This window comes from Hyla sarda, chromosome 6 (assembly GCF_029499605.1).
Source record: "Hyla sarda isolate aHylSar1 chromosome 6, aHylSar1.hap1, whole genome shotgun sequence".
Taxonomy (NCBI): domain Eukaryota; kingdom Metazoa; phylum Chordata; class Amphibia; order Anura; family Hylidae; genus Hyla; species Hyla sarda.
The window spans coordinates 48,847,313-48,870,392 of record NC_079194.1 but is presented as its reverse complement, the minus strand read 5'-3'; the positions used below and the strand labels follow the sequence as shown (position 1 = coordinate 48,870,392).

Sequence of the window (23,080 nt, the reverse complement as noted above, 5' to 3'; positions counted from 1 at the left end):
ATCCACCCTAACTCTCTCCTCTGGTCTCCTCCAGCATCAGCCGTTTCACCCTCCCCTCTCCTAGGTCCCCATGGGTTTTTCTCGATATAACTGCGGTTATTGTTCTCGGAAGTTCCGACTGTCCTCTCCTTTCTCTCCTCTACGCTTTCCTTTATCACCCCGATTTTCCCTCTGGTATGTCTGGGTCTATTCTGTTGGGCTGATATCGTTGACCCAGCCTCTCATTCCCTATTACCTTTTGAGCAGCTGGCATCTCGTTGGGATCTCCCCTCCTCTGAGCGTTTTCGCTACCTGCAATTGTGGCACTTTTTGGCCTCTTCTACTGGCTCTGTATCGGTCTCTTTGCCTACTGGCTTTGAGTGGTTATGCCGTGGTGGACCTCAGGCGAGGAGCCTTCTCTCAGATATCTACTCTCTGCTCCTCCAACCCCCGGACGGTGAACCCCCGTCCCACCGTTATGTGGCCCGTTGGGAGGGGGGTCTTGAATACCGCCATTACATTGCCCCAGTGGAGGGTGATTTGGGAAAGGGCATCCAAGGCTTCTATATGTACTGCTTACACGGAAACCCAATATAAGTTGCTTATGGGCTGGTATCACACCCCTGAACTTTTGAATAGACAACCATTCTATTCCTCCTCAGTGCTGGAGCTGAGGGGTAGGTTTGGGCACGGTCTTTCATATTTTTTGGTCCTGTCCCCTTTTGGAAGACTATTGGAAAAAGGTGCAACACCTCCTTCTCGGGGTCCTTGGTGCCTGTCCCTCTAGATCCTCTGGTTTATCTTCTTCACCTCTCTAATCCTACTTTGTCTAAGAGACCCTTTAAACTCTTCATGCACATTGTCCTAGCTGCCAAGACTCTTATTGCCAAGTGCTGTAAACAAACTCTTCCTCCCTCAGAATGATTTACTGGCTTCGTATTCGTGAAATCCGCTCCCTGGAATTTCTTACCGCTTCTCTAAATAATTCTATCCCCTCTTTCCTTTCTGTCTGGGAGCCGTGGGATCGCTTCTCGAACCGGCAACCTCCTTGATTCTTTATTACCCATCTGTCCTCTCTTCTTTCTTTTCTCTCCTCTCCCTCTCTTTCCCTCCCCCCCCCCCCTTTTTCCCTTTTTTGTGTCCTTTCCCCATAGTGTTTTGTTTGTCTGTCTTGTGCCCCCCCTCCCCTCCGTTTGTGGTAATTCTATGTCGAGACTGGTTTTGCTATGGTTTGGGTCCCCTGTCCTGTTTATGTCTCCGTGCAGTTAGCGCCCTGATGTTAAGGCTCGTGCCTTGCCTTACTGAGCTGTTTTTTCTGAACTCGTTCTTATGCTACTGTTTTATCCTTATCATATGGTTACTCGTTTTTTATTATTTCTCTATTATTATTTGTACCCTGTATTTGCCCTTGGGATTCGGCCCTTTGGATGTTGATAATTTTGTGTTTTGTCTTGGATTATATACATGAAAAATTCTTTAATATACATTTCAGTTAAAAAATTAAATAAATAATAAAACGAATATACGAATATTTGAACATATATATATATATATATATACACACACATATATATACACACACACACACACACACACATACATATACATAATGAAAAAAAGAAATTAAGCAACACTCACTTCAATGTTTATGTTAATAAATCTTTAATTTTACTTTTACAAAAAAGCTGAAATTTGACGAACAGTAAAACTGGGAATGAAAGCTGCATATTCACATTAGGGGAAAGAGTGCTCTTAAAAGTTGCTTCTGTTTATTCCTCCTCTACTTCCTAAAGGAACTCCTGCAAAAATAAAGAAATAAAAATGTATTAAAAAAAAGCAACATTTTTGGATATCAATGACAAAGAAGGTGTTCTCCAGGAATAGAAAAACAGAGCTAATTTCTTTCAAAATGGCTCCTCATCTGTCTCCACAGCTCAGTTCCATTGAAGTGAATGGAGCCAAGTCTTAATACCACCCAACCTGGGGAAAGACTTGGAGCTGGTTTTGAACGAAATTAGCTCAGTTTTTCTATTCCCGGATAACTCCTTTAAATATCAACAATTAATTTAGCTGTAACTAACAAAGTTCTGACTATAATCTTAACCCATAAACTATGTTTACACTGCACTGTGTGATTACAGATCAGTTTACCAGGCGTGCCTATAATCGATAGCAATGGAATATATATGATAAAGCAAGCATGTCCACTTATTAGATCATCAATATGTAAAGAAAGAAAAAATAAATAAATAAATAAATAAACACTATGCTGTTAAACCACAATTCCCATCAAAATGAACAAACCTCTTTGTCTGGTGAACTGCCGCCCGCGGACAGCCGGTCGTCCAGTCTGCGGGTGAAGTCTGACTCTTCTGAGCGGTTTTGACTGACTAGTGCTTGTGTCTGCTAAAAAGGGGGGAAACATTTTTTTAGTTACATCAGAATTAACAGCCTACAGCTGACCGGGCATGCTAGTTTTGTAACAGCTGGTCGGAAAACACTGCTGAAACCTATTAGAATTGCAGTCTTAATGTCTAATACCTGCGGACGAGGAGCTAGGAGGATCTTGGCTTGTGGAAGGAAGGTCAGTGTCCGAAGGTTGAACAGGATCTTGGTCCTGCCGCGTTTCCATTTCTATTGTAGATTCTGAGGCAATTCTGTAAGAATAAGATTCTACTTTTCAGTCCTAACCCCTTAAGGATGGAGCGTTTTTCCATTTTTTGCACTTTTGTTTTTTCCTCCTCATCTTTTAAAAACCCTAACCCTTTCAATTTTGCACCTACAGACCCATATGATTGCTTGTTTTTTCCGCCACCAATTTTACTTTGTAATGACATCAGTCATTTTACTAAATCTACAGCAAAACAAAAAAAAATATATTTGTTGGACAAAACTAAAACAAAAACACCATTTTGTACCTTTTGGGGGCTTATGTTTCTACGCAGTCCATTTTTTGGTAAATATGACACCTTTTTCTGTAGGTCCACATGATTAAAATGATACTCTACTAAGAGGTTTGATTTGGTTTTACTTCTGCAAAAAAATCATAACTACATGCATGAAAATGAATATGTTTATAAATGTTCTTCTGACCCCTAAAGCTTTTTTATTTTTCCATATATGGGGCGGTATGAGGGCAAATTTTTTGCACCGTGATCTGAAGTTTTTATCGGTACCATTTTTGTTTTGATCAGACTTTGATTGCTATTTATTCACTATTTTTATGGTATAAAAGGTGACCAAAAATACGCTATTTTGGACTTTGGAATTTACATGTACGCCATTGACTGTGGGGTTAAATCACATTAACTTATTTATTTTTTTTAACACACTGTTGTAGCCCCCATAGGGGACTATAACATGCAATACCATGATTGCATACACTGATCAATGCTATACCATGGGATTGCAATGATGAGTGTTTTCGGCACTTGACTGCTCCTGCCTGAATCTCAGGCTTGGAGCAATCAATCGCCAATTGGACGCCACGAGGAGGCAGGTGGGGGACCCCCCCTCGTGTGTCCTCAGCTGATCGGGACACCGCGGTGGTCCGGATCATCCAGACTCAGCTGCTGGGATTTTTTATTTTTTTACATTTTAGAAGCGGCGATCAACTTTGATCACCACGTCTAAGGGGTTAATACCAGACATCACCGCGATCGGTGATGTCCAGTATTAGACACGGATCCTGGCTGTTACTAGGTGCTGGGACTGACCCGATATGACCCCTTCGTCCTTAAGAGGTTAAATAATTGTTCCTTTGTAAACTTAAACATATGAACTATATACGACAGTAAAAGGAAATGGAAATACACAAAAGTGGGCTTTACCCTTCAGATTCTGCCTCCACAAAAACTTCATCTCCTTCATCTGCCGTGCCAGACTCCACAGCTGTAGAAACATTTCCAGTGGAAGTCGTGACCATAGGAACGGACTGAGAAGCGTGATCTGAAGTATCGGCTGCAGGGTTCTCAGCAAAAACAGAAACTAAAAGACAAAAGCACATACGGTACATGAAATAAAAAATAAAATAAAAAAACAACACATATACACACACACAAATATATACACACACACACACACACACACACGGCCACAAATGTTGGCACCCCTGAAATTTTTCCTACTAATACTCATGCAATACAAAAAAAAAAAATACAAAAAATCTACAAAAAAAATAAAAATACTAAACATTCATAATACTATAATTATTATAAAAAATGTTTTCACACTATGTATTTTCCAAACGGAATTTCGCCGCAGAAAATACAGTGCAGCGGCCTCCCATTGTTTGGATTCTGTTGCATCATTCACACGACAGAATTGCTGCAGCGGATGTTTTACGGCAGAAATTCCGTACCCCAGACATCTTCATTCTTTTTGGCAGAATCTGCTGGAAAATGCATTGCAGTCTATGGAAATGCTGCACTTTCCGGCAGTTCTAGCACCAGCTTTGGAGGAATCTCTCCACGGAAGGCGGAGATTCTGTAGTGTAAATGAACCCTAAGAATTCCGCTTTTTTTATTGTAGCAAAAACTTACTCTGAAATTTAGTTCCATGCTGAGTCTTACCTGGGGCTGCAACTTGAAGCGGTGTGGTTGGGACACTGCGACCCCCCGACTCCTCCTCGTGAGCAAGGAACAGGGGAGTTTCGTACATTCCTAATCCTTCGTAAATACAACAGTGTAAATGAGTGGAGTAAAAGGAAAACACAACTTATATGTATATGTATAATAGGTTATTCCACTACTAAAGTTACATGACGTGAAACACAGTATTCCCTCACCTCCTTGAGATGCAAGCTGACCAAGATCGGAATGGCTAGAACTGGCCTGCGGCATGTCTTCTGGTGGGCCGAACCGGAATCTAGGAACTCCAGCTACCTGGGGAGAGCTGAAAATATGTATACGTAAACTGAGATTATTATACAATCATTGAGAATACTTCTTAGAGACGCATTTCCCAACCAGGGTGCCTCCAGGTGTTGCAAAACTACAACTTCCAGCATGCCCGGACAGCCGTTGGCTGTCCGGGCATGCTGGAAGTTGTAGTTTTGCAACAGCTGGAGGCACCCTAGTTGGGAAACACTTGCTTGGAAGGAAAGTAGTGTCTGAAATTTCTTAGCACGTCAGTGACAGGAGTGCGGTGTCTGCTCAACACTGCTTGGTTCTGAGAAAAAAAGCTGAGTGCGCCATGTGCGGACGTATAGAAAACTGAATACATTCGGCAAGAACTTACTGGATTGCTTCGGCAAAACCATCTGTACGGTGAGGTACAACAAGCGTCGGTGTGCTCGGCACTGTACGGTCTTCATCATCAAAGAAGTGTTGCTGTTTGGGACGAACAGGGAAAATACAGATGAGAGTTTATCATCCTAATAAGGCAGACCAGTTTCTTTGAAGAAGAATTCCACACAAAGCTTAAAACAGGCCAAATAATATTTTTTATTAATAAAGAAAAAAATATAATAAAAAAACATTATTATTAACATTTATTATTAAAAATAAATAATGTTAATGAATAATGTTAATAAAGAATAATGCTAAGAATAATGTTTGTTTATTATTGTTAATTATTAATTTGTATTATGTTATTAATAACTAATAATAAACAATTTATAACATTTAATACTAAATAATAATAAATAATAAAAGAAATCATAAAAACATCAGCTCTAATGAGTAGAATGATATACTCACCATGCCTCCTAAGCCAGGTGTAAGCTGAAGTCCCCGACCTACTGATTGTCTTCGGGCCATCTGAATTCTCTAAACACAAGAAAGGTTAAAAAAAACAGAAAAACATGTTATTGCCATCCAGAATGAATTTCAGGCCCTAGATTTTATTGTAAGTTATAAGGAGATTTTTTGTACTCCCGTAAAATCTCTCGTAGCCTTCATGGGGGACACCTATACTGATGGGTATATGCTCTTGACACTAGGAGGCGCTGACACTAGGAAAAAAAAGTTGCCTCCTCCCTGGCAGGATATACCCGTCCACTGGAATTCAGTTTTGTCACAAAGCAGTAGGAGTAAGTAGCCAACAAATACATATGTTCGAAGGACCCTGGAAAAGAATGACGGATAAAGAACCAGAAAATATAATCTGGACAAAAACACATGCCCAAGACCTCAACCATCTCTAAGGCCCAAGGAACCAAGATGGCCGACCTAATGGCACGCCACAGCAGTCTAGGATATTGTCCAAGACAAGGAGACTAACCGGAGTTGGACCCCAGTGGTCTGAGCAGACCAGAGCACTCCAAAGCAATATTCTGTCAGGACAGGAAAAGAGGGAGAACAAAAGGGGGACCCAGCAGGGACTCCCAGGGTCTGGGCACAGGAAGGTCACTCTGGAAGACTATGGTGTAAGTGTAGCACAACAGAAACTGACAAGGGAAGGATGAACACACCCTTCCAGTGTGATTGCACCGAGGGAGGAGGAGAGCAATGGCAGAACCCAAACAGACTGTGGCTAGACTGGCTGTCGCTGAGCTATACATGATTGCGTAAACTCCGCCAACAGAGGAGAGCGCCAAGGTGGCATGAGCAGCAGTACACAACCAAGAAACAGGAGCAGAGCCAGGCTGCAATAGTGGGCAGTAAGCACAAAAGCATAGACCGTGAAAAGCTCTTCTGAATGCTCTTAGCAAAAAAAAAAAAAACAAGGGCCCAGACAGATACCCCACCTACAGTAAATAGTGGGAAGAGAGAGAGAGAGATGGCTCCATCTAGGCAGAAGATAGCACTCAGCAAAAATCCCCTCTAGCAGAGGGGAAAACACGGGGTGGGTGAGAGGAAAAACTCAGGCACCGACCATGCCAAGCTCCAGATCCCCGTACCTATTGTGGAAGGGCAATTGTCAAGTGCACCAAACACTGAAGTAGCAGGTAAATGCAGCCCGAGACTTGACCTGGTGGATTAGAAAGTCATGCAGACAGTCTGGCTATCTGGCATAGGGACCATGGCCACACCAGGTCCCGCATTCGGAACCACACACTAAAAATGGGTTACAAGCCTTAAGCCGTGAGACCGGCAGGCATGGAGAGGGACCTTGTAAGAAGAAAAACCTACAAAACAAGCAAAGGAAAGTGAGGTAAGGCACAGTGGAGGACTTATAGTCCAGAGTGGGTGCACAAGCTCCAGGGGTCCGACTCAAGATCCCAGATAATTGAAGAAAACACGGAAGAAGCGGCACTCCAGGGATTGTAATCCAAAAAATTGTTTTATTCACCCATCAGTGAGATGCAACGTTTCGATCCACAATCCGGATCTTTATCAAGCATCTCGAAACGTTGCATCTCACTGATGGGTGAATAAAACAATTTTTTGGATTACAATCCCTGGAGTGCCGCTTCTTCCGTGTTTTCTACAAAACAAGCAAGTGGTGCATTGTATAGGGCCCATGGAGCAACATGGGGAGATTCACTTGGAACTATGCCTTGGCAGTGAGTTACCTAAACTTCCGCTAAAGGTGTGGGAAGTGTATAATAGTTGACCCAAAGTAGCAGTAAACCACGCGGCCATCCATCTGGCTGACCGGTGGAGGATTCCTGAACACACAGGAACACATTGAGCTAGAGGACGCCATGCCGACAGTAGCAAAAACAGTACAGACCCCTCCAGGCACTGGTGATAAGGGGTCACAGACAGATAGGCAATAACTGTGCCCCTTTGATGGATGTGGAAAGGCAGGGAAGTCTAAAAGCCATGGATAGAATCCTCGACCCCCTGGGAGATCGGGGGAGGCTTAGGAGCTGTGGATTGTATCCCCGTCGCCCTGTACAGGGTTCATAGGACACGCCAGATCACTCCACCAGACAATGCGCACTAGCAGTGAGGTACCGGAACTTCAGCTGCAGATACATCAGCCCTTGAAGAAGAGACAGGTGGCAGAGAATACCATGCAGACCACTCTCTGGCTTATTGGTATGGGTCCATAGACAGCGGGTCACTCCAGGGGATACATCGCATTAGTAGTAGGGTACCGAAATCCAGACGCGGCAGTTGTGAGATGAGTGACAGGTGAAACTACTGTCTGGCCTAATGAGAGCAGGTGCAATCCATGTCGGGACACTTCCACAGAGACCTCGCACTGAATGTGGGGATCCAGGGCAGTAACCGCGGATGCAGCAGCCTGTGGAGGAGAAAATGTGTGCACACCAAGAACACCAGCAGACATGACAGACATGTCATGGCAACCACGGTAGAGGAGAAACAGACCTGTCTGTAAGGCTGGGTTCACACTACGTTTTGTCCCATACGGGACTGCATATGGCAGGGGGAGCAGAAAACTTGCGCTCCCGTATGCGGTCCCGTATGTAATGTATTTCAATGAGCTGACCGGAGCGAAACGCTGACTCCGGTCGGCTCATTTTTGCCCAGAATGCGGTTTTCCACCGCACCTAAAATCGTAGTCGACCACGATTTTAGGTGCGGTGGGAAAACCGCATACGGTGCAAAAATGAGCCGACCGGAGTCAGCGTTTCGCTCCGGTCAGCTCATTGAAATACATTACATACGGGACCGCATACGGGAGCGCAAGTTTTCTGCTCCCCCTGCCGTATGCGGTCCCGTATGGGACAAAATGTAGTGTGAACCCAGCCTCACCCTGGTATCTTCCAAGGGATCATGAAATCCCTGGCAATGACCAGTACTTAGCTGCTGTAGAATACATAGGAAGTTCTTTTCTTTTTTAATTTCCTTTCTGCCTGACCACAAGTGCTCTCTGCTGACACCTCTGTCTATGTCAGGAACTGTCCAGAGCAAGAGCAAATCCCCATAGCTGTGGACAGTTCCTGACATGGACAGAGGTGTCAGCAGAGAGCACTTGTGCTCAGGCAGAAAGGAAACTCAAAAAGAAAAACTTCCTGTGGAGCATACGGCAGCTGATCAGTACTGGAAGGATAGGAATTTTTTTTTATAGTAGTCATTTGCAAATCTGTTTAACTTTCTGGCACCAGTTGAGTGTCAGAAAGTTTTCCAGTGGAGTACCCCTTTAAGGGGCTCACTCACTGGCAGGACCCCCAGTCATTATACAGATATTTTGTGGGTACTCTAACTTTTAATCTACCAATTTAAGCACCAGAAATCTCCAAGTAAAAAGAAAAAAATAAATTGCTCTGCACAATTCTTTATCCGACATGTACCCTCTTAAGCACGGTATCAGCTATTCCATATTCAAGACACCAATAAAATGGAGTGTGAGTGCTTCCTCTTACTAAGAGGCCCTGGGTGCCCTGCTTGTCGGTTTGGACAATTGGCAGCTGTGGTATGGTTTGGGAATGCAATCTGCCAGTCGGGGATCCATGCCCTTGACATACACTCTAGGATACATTTTGTTCCGTAAAACGTATTAACAATAAAGGATTGCCCTGAAGGCACCCTGAACTAGTGACTTAATTTAGTCTATTTCCTAAGGTATACCTTTGTTGGAAATGGAAACCCTGGTCTACAGTAAAATGAAAGTATACACTTGGAAATAGTCCAAACAGCATCATTAGTAAACTGTTTGGTCCACTGAAGTGAATGGTCCGGCCATGGTGTACGTCTGCATGCACTTCCGTCAGTCTGCAGACTTGTACCACAGATCTAATACACTTTTTGAATATGAAGCCAGCCTCCTAAATGGTACCTGAGCTGGTGGTCCAAGCTCCTGAGGAGGTGCATGGATGGTTAAACGTGGCGGCAGGGGATGTGGTGGTCTACGAGGTGATTGGGGAGGGCGAGGACCTGGACGGTCAGAAGCAGAAGATGGTTGCTCCCTCGCTTCTTGTGAAAGTGAGGATTCGGCGGTCCCTGTGGAAGCTTCACCTGTAACAAAGACCAAGGACACTAATAAATATGAAGAGTATTCCAGGAACACCCAACAGGTTCTTTATTACAAGATGTCATAATAAGTTAGGTAATATATAAAATATTCCATACCGATATTCTGAGAGTCTGCAGCTCTCTGACCAATATCTCCAGTTCCCAGACTTTCCTCCGTCTCTGTCCCTGGATCGGTGCCTTCAGTGCCCTGAGGGGAGACCATCACAAGGTCAGATTCATTTATAGATCAGGATAGAGGAAACTCACATGTACTTATACCAAGATTAAGACCAAGATACAAGAAATTGGACCTCTTACTATTGCAAACCAGACATGTTTTGTCTGGTTGTGTGCCAGATTCTGGCACCAGAATTTGCGCCAAAATTGAAAAAACCCGACTAACTCCATTTTACAAAGAAAACCCAAAAAGGGGGTGTGGCCATCAGGAAAAGGGGGCATGGTCACCAAAAGAGGGCATGTTTCCCGACATTAACAAAAACCCAACATATTTACTAAGGTTTCCCCAGAAAATGAGGTGGATTTCAGCTGCGAAAAATCAGACAGATCAGAGTATGTTTAAAAAAAGAAAAATGTAGGGAAACCTTAGTAAACTGTAGGGAATTAAAACCTACACTCCACTCTTAGTAAATCAGGGCCATTATGAACTTGAAACTTTGCTACTTCTAGGGGAAACTTATTTTCACACCTTCACACTTTTTGGCGCAATAAAAGGCCATAAAAACTAAAGCTGTGTAGCCGCACTGTTTGGAGTAATTTCTTTTTAATTAACTTTTTGGGTGGAGAAGGCTTAAAAAAAATAAACACCTATAACTTGGGGGAGTTTATTATGTTTCACAGAACTGAAACATCACCATAAACAGACGTAGACAAGTCAAATATTTTTGTGCAAAACACAGTAAGTGTCTGAAATGTTTGCACAAATTATAATTGCTTAAAAATTTGTGACCATTTTATGCTACAACCTACATAAAAAAAAACTGTGATAAATTACCCCATTGTGTGTAAGTATGGGAACCAAAATATAATAACTTGTCATTAAAAAGGTGCAAAAACTAAAATATTTTTTTTTAAATGATAGCTGTTTGACTATATTTTTTTTGTACTCACCGTAAAATCTCTCTCGTAGCCCTCATTGGGGAACACAGAGACCAGGAGTATATGCTGCTGCCACTAGGAGGCTGCCACTAGGCAAAAAGAAGTCTGCTCCTCCCAGCAGGATATACCCACCCACTGGCGCAGAGCTGAGCAGTTGTGTCACAAAGCATTAGGAGAAGCCAAACAACAAAGGTGAAAAGTCCGAAGGACACCAGAATATAACAACAGGCATCAAACAACCCAACACAGAAACCGTAAATGGGTGGGTGCTGTGTTCCCCAATGAAAGCTACGAGAAAGATTTTACGGTGAGTACAAATTTTTTTTTTTTTTTGGTCGTCTCATTGGGGAACACAGCCCATGGGAAAAACAAATGCCAGAGAAAGGAAGGCAAGTCCAGAGACACTGTATAAATCCATCTGCAGAGGAATGTGGACGAGGTCCAGAAGAAACCAGAATCCAGAAGCCAACCACCTGGAAGCCCCTGCAAAACATGAGGGGTGAGCTTGGACTCGAAGGAGGGAACCGTGCAGAGACTGGGATCCCACAGTTGACCAAATGCGACGAGAAAGGGTTGCCCTGGAGACCTGCTGGGCCAAACTACGTTCTGGCAGGAGAGCGGAATCTACCTCAGACGAAAAAAAAATAACCACAAGACGTAGGACCATCAAAGCCTAGCCAAAACGTGGAAGAGAGAACCCCATTCAGAGATATGTCCAAGCAAGGACCAACATAGCGAGGAAACGCCAGCTGCCATAAGAGAAAAGGGCTGGAGAGGCTCAAGGGAAAGCCCTGCGAGGAGGCCAGCCTCAACGGGAGGAGGTAGGCTGTGGAAGTAGAGCGATCAGAAAGAAACAGCTGAGCATGCCCAGCAAGAAGTCTACAACTCAGAAGGCAGAAACTAGAATCTGCTGGAAAAGGAGGAAGAGAAATACAACACAAGAGCCACGTCCAGACTTGAGCGTAAGGACGAGCCGGCCAGGCAGAAGGCCAGGGCGTGGACCACATTGCCGACCACCCGACTGCAAGGCCCAGAAAGAGTATGCCGGAGGGTGGGGAAAAGTGCACGACGAGAAGGGCCATGCCTGCCCAGGAAGCGCGTACTGGCCAGACAGGGGTAACCAGGAAGACTGAAAGGCCTTCGGCCATCGAGGTATGCACAGCTCCGGAGGGAGGCGAAGGGACGCAAACTGGCCGTTGAGGAAGCAAGAGCTGTCCTGCAACACCGGTGGAGCTGCCCCAGGAACCAGAGGTTGCCAGATCCTGGATTAAGTTGAGGGACCTCTGAGCTTGCTCCCACACCAGCTGATATTGAGCAAACCCAAGGTGGAACAAAAACACCTCAGGTGACGTGCCCCAAGCTGAGACAGGAGTAGGAGAGGCGGAGGGAGACCACCACTGGCAGGAATGGTGGAAAAAAACTAAAATGGGACAGGAACCCTGCCAAGGCCAAAGACAAAACCCCCTCCATGGAAAACCATCCCGGAGAACAAGACATGTAACATTCACCTGGAAGTAAGCCCAAATCAAGAAGGCCCTGAAAAGTTAGAATCATGAGGGAGATGGTCCCGAACGAGTCCGGAAACACAAGGTAAGGAGACCAATACCCTAGAAGAGAACAGCGAGCAGAGTAACAGGCCACGCTATCACTGGAAGTACTGCGCCGCCCAGCCCTCACTGACACAAAAGGACAGACAAGTCTGAACAAGCACTGGATCCCAATGGTCAGAACTAGAGATGAGCGAATTTACAGTAAATTCGATTTGTCACGAACTTCTCGGCTCGGCAGTTGATGGCTTATCCTGCATAAATTAGTTCAGCTTTCAGGTGCTCCCGTGGGCTGGAAAAGGTGGATACAGTCCTAGAAGACTCTTTTCCAGCCCACCGGAACACCTGAAAGCTGAACTAATTTATGCAGGATAAATCAACTGCCGAGCCGAGAAGTTCGTGATGAATCAAATTTACTGTAAATTCGCTCATCTCTAGTCAGGACTGACCAGATGACTCCGGGAGGAAACATCACAGAAAAACCAAGGGACAGAGAGGGAGACAGAGGGGGACCAGTTGAGGTGTCAGTCCAGCCGAAGCAAGAAGGCACTGGAACAGAAGGCACAGTCTGGGCGCTGGAGGTCACCCACCAAGACCATCATCCAAGCACAGAACAACTGACAGTCACCAAGCAGGAGGATGGACATGCCGTAACCAGCACTGTCGTGGAACCTCGGGGAGCCAAAGGCAGCCTGAAACAGAAGAGCCACAGGAGGAAGGACTTACGACACCCCAAGCAGAGAGACTGCTGGAGAGAAGAGCAGAGGTGCCAGGACAACTCCTATGTAAGACCCACCCAAAGGGAGAGAGCGCAACCTGAAAGCTGGGGTGACCAGACTAGGAACCATGCCAGGATTGTCAGTACCCCATCCAGAAAAAAAAGGGGGGGGGGGGTAAGGCCGGAACAATAGCAGATAGAGAACGCTGCAAAGCAAAAGGTACACCATCCATTGCAGCAGAAAAATGTCCGCTGCCGCTGTAGAAGGTACATTGCACCTGCCGGGACACAGTCAGTGGACAACTCCCACTCATAGCGGGGAACTGTAATGGGTCCATGCTACCTCTGTCTACCCACACATATAGTGAGGTACCGAAATTGGAGCCACAAATGCGGCAGGCATCACGCTCCCCGCAGGAGATGTAGAGGGTCCATTGCACATCAGTCAACTCTCACTCGCAGTGGAGTACTGGAACTGCAGCTGCGGCAGATGACACGATCTTCATGGGTGTTCTAGAGGGTCATTTTACATTACCCCCATGGAAGCTACAAAGAGCCTGTTGCACAGGCCGGGGCACCCCTTCCAGCTACCTCGCACAGGCAGTGGAGTGATGGGAGTTTCAGCTGCAAATCTGTATGGGTGACCGATGGAGAAAAACGGGCAGGTAGACGCATGGTTACTTTGTGTTCCCCAAGGGATGTAATGGCAGTGTCCCTAAGTTTGTACCTCTGTAAAAATCCTATACCCCTGTGAAGCTGACCAACAGGTTGCTGTGGAAAACAGACCAAGGCATGAAGCAGATGCTCAGGAAAGAGGGGCTAGAAAGCACATAGTGTGGACTCTGGGTCCGCGGGCAGTGAAATCAAATTGGTACAGTCCTGAAGGTAATGTGCCACAAACACCCGGACCCAAAGCCAAGCACTTCAAATTGTAGAAAGGGACAGTCAGAATTAATTACCCCTACGGCAAGTCACTCATGATCAAAGCTGAGTCAAGGAGAATTGGAGCACTGTACCTGAAGATGCTGCAATAGCGGGCAATGCATAAGGCAATGGAAGCAGGCTTCGAATTCAGCCCAGTTCTTCAAAAAATCTATTTAAGATATGATCCCCAGATAGGGGACATAGAAATATGGAACGCTGCACAAATTTGCATCATCCTTGCACAGGGTACAGCTAAACTTCACTATATCGTTCCAATATCCATATTGCTATCCATATTTCTCTCATTCATTTATTTAAATTTTATTATTTATTTGTACTTTAACCCCTTAAGGACCAAGCCCATTTTAACCTTAATGACCAAGCCAATTTTATTTTAGTGTTTTAGTTTTTTCCTCCTCGCCTTCTTAAATCCACAACTCTTATATTTCCATCTACAGACCCATATAAGGTCTTGTTTTTTTGCGTGACCAATTGTACTTTGTAATGAAACCTCTTTTTATCATAAAATGTATAGCGAACCCCAAAAATTTTTTTAGGGAGGAAATTTCAATGAAAACCCCAATTTTGCACATTTTGGAGGGTTTCGTTTTCACACTGTACACTTTACGGAAAAAATGACATGTTTTCATTATTCTGTGGGTCAAAATGATTAAAATGATACCCATGGCTAGATCCTTTTTTTTTTTTAAGCGGTACAAAAATATAAAAGATTTTTTAGCCTTACCGTAAAATCTCTTTCTCAAAGGATCCATTGGGGGGGGGACACAGACTCTGGGTATATGCTGCCGTCTCTAGGAGGTTGACACTATGGTAACCAAAAAGTCGGCTACTCCCAGCAGGATATACCTGCCTCCAGGACACTGAGCAATTCATTTAGTCTCAGAGCAATAGGAGGAGACCGACAGGTCAAAGGGAAAAAAAAACATGAAATGTCCTAGAACCAGAAGAAACAAAAACTGAACACTCCCTCGGACAGAACCGAAAAGGAACCCCAGAAAAGGGGCGGGAGCCGTGTCCCCCAAAGGATCCTTCGAGAAAGAGATTTTATGGTAAGTCTAAAAAATCTCCTTTTCTCTATCGGCTCCATTGGGGGACACAGACTCTGGGACGTACCAAAGCCGTCCCTTGGGTGGGCAGAGAATAAAAAGGTCAGGCAGTCGGCTGTACCACCACCACCTGCAACACCTTACGGCCCAGACTAGCATCAGCCGATGCGAAGGTATGAACCTGATAGAGTTTCGAAACAGTGTGCAAAGACGACCAAGTGGCCACTTTACAGATCTGCGAGGCCAAAGCCTTGTTTCGGAGAGCCCAGGATGCTCCCACAGAGCGGGTGGGATGAGCCAAAACTCTAAAAGGTGGGGTCCTCCCCTTGCAGCGTTAAGCTTCCGAAATAGCACATCGGATCCACTGAGAAACGGTGGCCTTAGAAGCAGGCTGTCCCTTCCGACGGCCTTCCGTAAGGACGAAAAAAAGAATCGCACTGACGAAAGGAAGAGGTGACGGAAAGATAAGTCCGAACCGCTCGAACCACATTCAATTTGTGAAGCAGGTGCTCCCTGGGATGAGAAGGAGTGGGACAAAAGGATGATGTCCTCGTTGAGATGAAAGGCCGAAACGACTTTAGGCAAGAAAGACGGATCTGGTCGGAAAACAACTTTGTCCTGATGAATTATCAGAAAAGGGGAACGGCAGGAGAGAACTGCCAGTTCAGAAACTCTCCTAATGAAGGCAATAGCTATAAGAAAAGCCACTTTCCAGGAAAGGAGGCGTAGGGGAACCTCCCTAAGGTGCTCAAAGGGTGCGCCCTGGAGAGCGCCTAGAACTAAGTTCAAGTCCCAAGGGGGAGAAAGGGACCGGTAAGGAGGGGCTGCATGTGCCACTCCTTGGAGGAAGGTCCGGACATGAGAATTGGAAGCCAGAGGATGCTGAAAAAGAATAGAAAGGGCCGAAACCTGACCCTTAAGGGAACAGAGCCAGCCCTAGTTCCAACCCTGACTGTAAAAAGGAAAGGAGACGGGGCAAGGAAAAGGTAATTGGAGAAAAAGATTGAGCTTTGCACCAACGAAAGTAAGACCGCCAGGAACGGTGGTAACTTTTCGCAGAGGAGGACTTGCAAGCCCTAAGCATGGTGCGAATTACCTGGGAAGAGAAGCCGCGGGCCCTTAGAACCGCGGTCTCAACCGCCACACCGTCAAATGCAGCGACTGTAAATTGGGGTGGCAAAGGGGATCCTGTGACAGTAGGTCTGGACGAAGAGGAAGGCGGAACGGAACGTCGTCCAGAAGCCAGACCACGTCAGCGTAGAATGCCCTTTGAGGCCAGTCTAGAGCCACCAGAATGGCGGGGACTCCTTCCACCTTGAGCTTCCCAAGAACCCTGGGAAGGAGAGGGAGAGGAGGTAACAGGTAGGGCAGGACAAAGCCTGACCACGGAATTACTAAGGCATCCGCGGCTAGAGCCAGGGGGTCCCTGGACTTTGACACAAACTTCGGAACTTTCCGGTTGTGTCGAGACGCGAAGAGATCCACGTCCGGGATCCCCAAGAGGTCGCAGATCTGTGCGAACACCTCCGGAAGAAGAGACCACTCTCCGGGGTCGGCTGAGGACCGACTGAGGCAATCCGCTTCCCAATTGAGAACTGCCGGAATGTGAATCGCCGAAATGGCTGGAACCACTTGTTCCGCCCAGAGGAGGATCTTTGACACCTCGGACATGGCCGCTGAGCTGCGAGTGCCGCCCTGCCGATTGATTTATGCCACAGCTGTGGCGTTTTCCGACTGGACACGGACAGGGTGACCCAGAAGCAGCGACTCCCAATGCTTCAGACAAAGATAAATCACCCTCAGTTCCAGAATGTTTATGGAAAGAAGGGCTTCTTGGGGAGGCCACAGGCCCTGAACCGTCAGATCCCTGAAAACACCCCCCCAGCCCGACAGGCTGTCGTCCGTTGAGACCACCTGCTTGTGGAGGAACGAATGCCCCTGAAGAAGAAGGAGAGGGGAGCGGAGTCACCAGCGCAGAGACCACCGAGTCCGGAGCGGGAGAACAATCTTGCGATCGAGAGAGAGGGGACCTGTCCCATCGTGCAAGAATCACCAGCTGAAGAAGACGGTAATGAAACTGGGCAAAGGGTACGACCTACATGGCTGCCACCATCCGACCCAGGACTTCCATGCAAGTACGGATGGAGACCGGGGATGGTGTCCGGAGGGAGCGGACTCCAGTCAAGAGGGCCAGACGTTTGTCCGGTGGAAGTCGAATCCGAGCCGAGGCAGAGTTGAACTGAAGCACCAAGAAGACCAGAGACTGGGTGGGGGAGAGAACTGACTTGTCTCTGTTGACCATCCACCCGAAGTGACATAAGGTCTGAAGAGTGAGGCTCACATTCTCCAGAGCCTGGGCTCTGATGAGAAGGTCGTCCAAGTAGGGTATCACTGAGCAAATTCTATCCAGTATCCGTTGGACACCACGTCCCTGACCCAGGAGTCCTGAATGTGCGTGGTCCAAACGTCTTGAAAAAGCAAGAGACGACCTCCCACCCGAGAAAAAGCTGCGGGCGGGGGCGTCCCTTCATGCAGAAGTGGATTTGCGGTTGCCCACTTTGGCCGCAAAACGGTCAGGACGGTTGGTGTCAGACTTCCACGAGGGACGGGCCTTGAAAAAGGGAACCTTCTTGTCCCGTGGAGGCACCTGGTTGGACCCTTTAGAGGGGCCAGACGTCCGAAAGGACCGAAAGAAAGAAGACTTCCTACGGAAAGAAGTGCTAGATTTGTTTTGGAGGTAATAAAGAGCTCTTGCCCCCCGTCACCTCAGAGATAATCTTATCCAGGCACTTGCCAAAAAGACTGGAACCAGTAAAAGGAATCTCTGTGAGAGACCTCTTAGATGCAGTTTCCACGTTCCAGGTTTTAAGCCAAACGGAACAACGGAGGGCCACTAGATTACCGGTGGCATAGGCAGCGCAGCGAGCTGAGTGCTTGGAAGCAGAACACAGGAAATCTCCAACTTTGGAACATTGGAGGGCCAGAGCAGACAGTTCTTCCGGGGGAGAACCCGAAAGAATGCCCTGACGGAGTTGGGACTGACAACCCGAGAGGGCCTTAGACACCCAGGTGGAGGCGAAGGCAGGGAGCAGGGAAGAACCCGCTGCTTCAAAGGCATACATTAACCCCCCGATATGCGATGGCCCCGACATATGATAAAATCGACATACGATGGCCTCTCTGAGGCCATCGCATGTCGATGTCAGCATCGACATACGATGCTTTTATATGTCGGGCCATTGCATTAATGGCTATCCGACAGCGCAAAATGCTTAAGCTGCTGTCGGATAGCAGTTTAAGCATCCCGGATAGGTTCGCTTACCTATCCCCGCTGCTCCGGGTCCACTTCGCGATCCCCTGGCGTCTTCTGTATCTTCTCCAGGGTCCGGGCCTCGCTTTCCGGCGTCGTTATTACGCCACTACGCACGCCATGCCGGTGCAGCAGCGTAATAACGTCACCAGAAAGCGAGGCCCGGACCTTGCAAAAGATGCGGAAGAAGCCAGAGGATCCCGAAGACGACACCGGAGGAGCGGGACAGCACCGGGTGCCCCTGGGACAGCATCGGGAGCCGTGAGGACTAGGTCCGGAGCGGCGGGACAGGTGAGAATAACTTACTATACTTTACATTGCACTGATCCCTCAACATACGATGGATTCAACAAACGATGGATCGTTTGGAACGAATTACCATCGTATGTTGAGGGACCACTGTACTTTGCTAACAACTCAACCTTTTTGTCTGCAGGACCCTTGAAGTAGTAGCTTTAGAGAGGCGGGAAATGGGAGGATCCACCGACGGAGAGGAAGTCACCTTGGAAACAAGGTCCTTGGCGAAAGGATATCGCGCGTGGACTCTCTTCAGTCCCTGAAACAACTTCTCAGGGTGCTTCCAGGCAGATTCTAGAATGGCCTCAAATTCAGCGTGAGAGCTGAACACCTTGGGTGCCGGTTGGGCACGATGAAAGGATACTTCTGGAGCTGCGTCAGAAGTTCCTGGGTACTCTAGGTTAAAGGTGTCTCTTATGGCCATAACCAATGAGTTCACCGTGTCCACTGAGTCCGAACGGTCCTCCGAATCGGATGCCGAATCGGAACCCTCGACCGCTAGCTCTCCAGGAGAGCGCGAACGAGTGGAGGCGGCCCTGGAAGAGGGAGACTCCAACCTAGTACGAGGTTCAGGAGAGCCAGAGCGGCGACCACGGGAACGTCGTCTAGAAGAGTGACGCATGTGGCCTGAAGAAGTGGTCGGGCGAGACCTGCGAGAGGAACGCCCGTGCCTACCAGTAGACTCCTGGGAAGAGTCAGACGAGACACCCTATTACGCTTATGCGAAGCGTAGGGAGAAGGGGAATGGGACCTTCTAGAGGGCCGGTGAAGGGTAGACCTCTCCAAGGCAGTCACCACAGAACGGGAGACCTGTGCCAAGTCGGATATAGACTGGGAGAGGGAGGAAACCCAGGCTGGAGGGGTGGCCGAAACCACCAGGTCTGAAGGGGCACCTGGGTTCGAAATAGCAGGGGGGTCTGGGGGAGCAGTGGAGCAGGCAGAACAAGTGGGTTCAGCAGAACCTGACATTTTTACAGAGCAGCTTTTACAAGCGTAATGGGTAACTAATACTCCCGGAATCTGCTTAGAGGGAGGAACAGTTCTGGGCACGGACATAGCCAAAAAAATGAACAGTCTCACCCAGAGTCTGTGTTCCGAGGCAGCTGCTGTGAGGAGAACTCTGCACAGTGCTGAGGGAGAGAGAAAAGACGCCGGCCAATAGGAGGAAGAGGCCGGGACAGGGCAAAGAGCTCTGTGATTGGCCCCTGCACGGCCCCAACGCGCGCACAGCGCTGATTGGTGGCCCTTTTCGCGCTGCTGAGGAGCTTATGCAGCCAGTTGGGTGGAGCTAACGAACCCCGAGCGCACACGCCACCTGTAGCGAGTCCTGTGCGCCCGGGAATGGAGCAGGCGAAGTGCCGTCGGCAGCCGCCGAAAGTGAAAGTAAAAAGAAAGGCGCAAGCTGCCCGCACAGCCTGTACAGTAAAACACACGCTTCTAATAAAGTGCCCATACATACAAACACTGCCCCATAGCTCAACTGCCCCCCATATAATAAAAAACACTTCCCCTGCAGGGAATAAGTATCCCCTGGCCAGTCCCAGCCTCTGTAGAATAGGGCCAAAAAACAAAGGGTCTCCAGCTGTTGCAAGACCTAGGGATAAAAAAAAAGATACTCGCCTATGCTAAAGAACTTACCTAAAGAAATCTTCAGACTGTAGTCTTCAGTCAGCATTTTCACCTGCGGCAAGCAAAGCTCATAGCGAGGCAAACAGGGAGGTAGGGGGACCTGGACCCATGAGGTACAACCCCAAGCACTGACCGTTGGCGAGAGGGGGTTAACAGTACATCCAAGATGCCTGCCACCTCTCGCAATGGGGAAACAGTGAACATTGCGTTCCTGAGTCCCCACCTGAAAACAGAAATAAAAAAGGAATAAAGAACACACACATTCCCTAAACCTAATAAAATAAAAAAATATGAGACTTGGTCTGGAGAAAACCAGACCATGTCCACCTCCTTAAGACACTAAGCAAAAACTGAATTGCTCAGTGGCCTGGAGGCGGGTATATCCTGCTGGGAGGAGCAGACTTTTTGGTTACCATAGTGTCAACCTCCTAGAGACAGCAGCATATACCCCAGAGTCTGTGTCCCCCAATGGAGCCGATAGAGAAATTAAAACTTTTTGTACAGAATCAGTTATCTAAAATTGCCCTATTTTGACCACCTATAACTTTCATTTCCTCGTATATAGGGCGGTATGAGGGCTAATTTTTTGCGCCGCCATCTGTACTTTTTATTGATACCTACATAAACCATGCCCCCGTGAGCTGCCGTAAGATTGGCTAACAATTATAAAGCCTGGGACTAAATTTACAGAACGCCCGCGGGCTGCAATGCCGTCTGGCCACATGATCGGGGCGCCGGCTAACAGGAAAAAAAAAAGGATGCGGCTTCCAGCAGCTGCTTCTGGGGCTTGGCCAGGGAAAAGAGAATAGTGCGGCCGGTCCTAACCCCACTGTTGCACCGCCCCGCATGAGACCGGAGACCCATGGCCAGCTGCTAAGCCTGGCCACAATATAAGCAGCAATCAAGGGTGGGGGGTCCTTATAGTTATATAAACAACTGTGGCCATGAGGCGTCCGGCCCAGCACAGCCACGTGTAATGGCGGCTGAGGACTGGGCCCACATGATAATGGGACCCCCAGATGAGCATAAGGAGGGAGAGAGAATGTAGTACATACTCACCCATGGACACCTCATACTTCAGCCAGCTTATGGCCACGCTGCATCATGCCAAGCTGCCATAGCAAGGCAGGCAGGGGCAAGTGGGGGACCCGGACACCGGGTGCTACTGCCAGACGCTGACCATTGGCAAGAAGGGGTTAACGGCCCATACTAAATGCACAGTGCCGCTTCATCACATATGGGAAATCCATGCCATGCTCCTGTCGCCCCACTAGAAAACCAATAAAGGAAAGAAAACCTATCTAGACATCCCTAGCTAGAAAATAATAAAAAGAGAAAAGACCAGGTCTGGAGAGCTCCAGACCTATTTCTGCCTCCTACTGACACTAAGCTAAAACTGATTAGCTCTGTGCCTATGTATATCCTGCTTGGAGGAGCAGACTTTTTTTTGCCTAGTGTCCGCCTCCTAGTGACAGCAGCATACACCCATGGTCTCTGTGTTCCCAACTGTGGCAACTGAGAAACACTTATTGCAAATGTGCAAGAACTGTGGCATATTTGAAAAAAAAAAAATAATAATTTAAAACTGGCTTACATGACAAGTGCCATGTTATGTGTTTCAGACACTTGTGCCTTGCTTAACAAAAGGGTATAGCTTATTGGAAAGGGGGTGTGGCTTGCATGTAACCCTGTGCACAAAAAGGCATTATAAGGGCATGTTTTTTGCCGTTTTGTGGAATTTGTGTTAAATATATGCAGAATATACTCAACACAGATCCCAGGTGGAATTCAAAGTCAATGATAACAGGACTGCCACAAAATTCTGCAAAAAAAGAATTGACATTTCCGCTGTGGAAGTTCCATTCACCACAAGGTTACCCTTACATAGCAGAATTTCCAAGCTGATTTTTCCATCGGATTGCGCCGGGATATTCCACCATGAGAACATAGCCTAACAGTAGGTTGTAAAGTCAATAGGTGATCAACTAGACAGTTCACAGATTCACAAATTTAGGAAACCCCCTGAATAACTGTGATAAATCTTAGACTATCTAGTCTAGGTATGCCTTCGGCTGTCCGTGCATGCTGGGAGTTGTAGATATGCAACAGCTGGAGACACACTGGTTGAGAAACACTGGTCTTAGAATTAAGCAACATTCGTAAATCTGGGACAGGGTGAAGTGAAGCAGTTTATTTTACCATCCTTTTGTATCTTCTCTAAATACATATAAACTAAGTGCTACATACGGCAGCATCTTCTCCTTCATAGTTGTCATTGCCGTCAGCGCTGCCATCTTCACCATTACTCTCATCCCCCTCTTCACCCATCCCGCCATCATCATCTTCATCCTCCTCCTCATCTTCTTCATATCCTTGCATATCCTAGGGAACAGTGTTAACAAAACACGCATTAGAAAAAAAATAAAAAATAAAATAAACCCTTTATATCCCTGAAATCATAAACCGGCAGAAATGGCTACACTTACCTCCTGGTCCCCTTCATTTTCATCCTCTTCCTCCTCCTCTTCGTCACTTTCTATGACTATTATATCATCACGTTTAGTTGCAGAGTCCTGGGAGGACTGTACGGTTTGGGTTGCATCAGCTATCTGTGTTGTATTATCAGCAATGGTTGGTAAGGACTCCTCGCTGTCATGAATCTGCGGGTATTCCAAACTAGCAGA

At 47.0% G+C, this 23,080-nt stretch overlaps 1 protein-coding gene across 2 annotated transcripts in view; it reads right to left on the bottom strand.

Moving 5' to 3' along the window:
* Positions 1-1,630: 1,630 nt before the first annotated feature.
* The window catches only part of TPR (translocated promoter region, nuclear basket protein), a 100,706-nt gene continuing 79,256 nt past the window's right edge, over positions 1,631-23,080 (bottom strand). The window contains exons 40-51 of one of the 2 annotated variants that reach the window (XM_056523635.1): positions 22,883-23,080; positions 22,644-22,778; positions 9,906-9,996; positions 9,613-9,791; positions 5,679-5,747; positions 5,218-5,309; positions 4,766-4,872; positions 4,551-4,646; positions 3,810-3,966; positions 2,521-2,636; positions 2,284-2,385; positions 1,631-1,778 (exon numbers count right to left, since the gene is read on the bottom strand). In XM_056523635.1, coding sequence (XP_056379610.1) covers positions 1,732-1,778; positions 2,284-2,385; positions 2,521-2,636; positions 3,810-3,966; positions 4,551-4,646; positions 4,766-4,872; positions 5,218-5,309; positions 5,679-5,747; positions 9,613-9,791; positions 9,906-9,996; positions 22,644-22,778; positions 22,883-23,080 — 1,389 coding nt within the window. In that variant the 3' untranslated portion in view covers positions 1,631-1,731. The remainder of the gene's footprint in view (positions 1,779-2,283; positions 2,386-2,520; positions 2,637-3,809; positions 3,967-4,550; positions 4,647-4,765; positions 4,873-5,217; positions 5,310-5,678; positions 5,748-9,612; positions 9,792-9,905; positions 9,997-22,643; positions 22,779-22,882) is intronic. The other variant, XM_056523636.1, reaches the window with a different exon arrangement.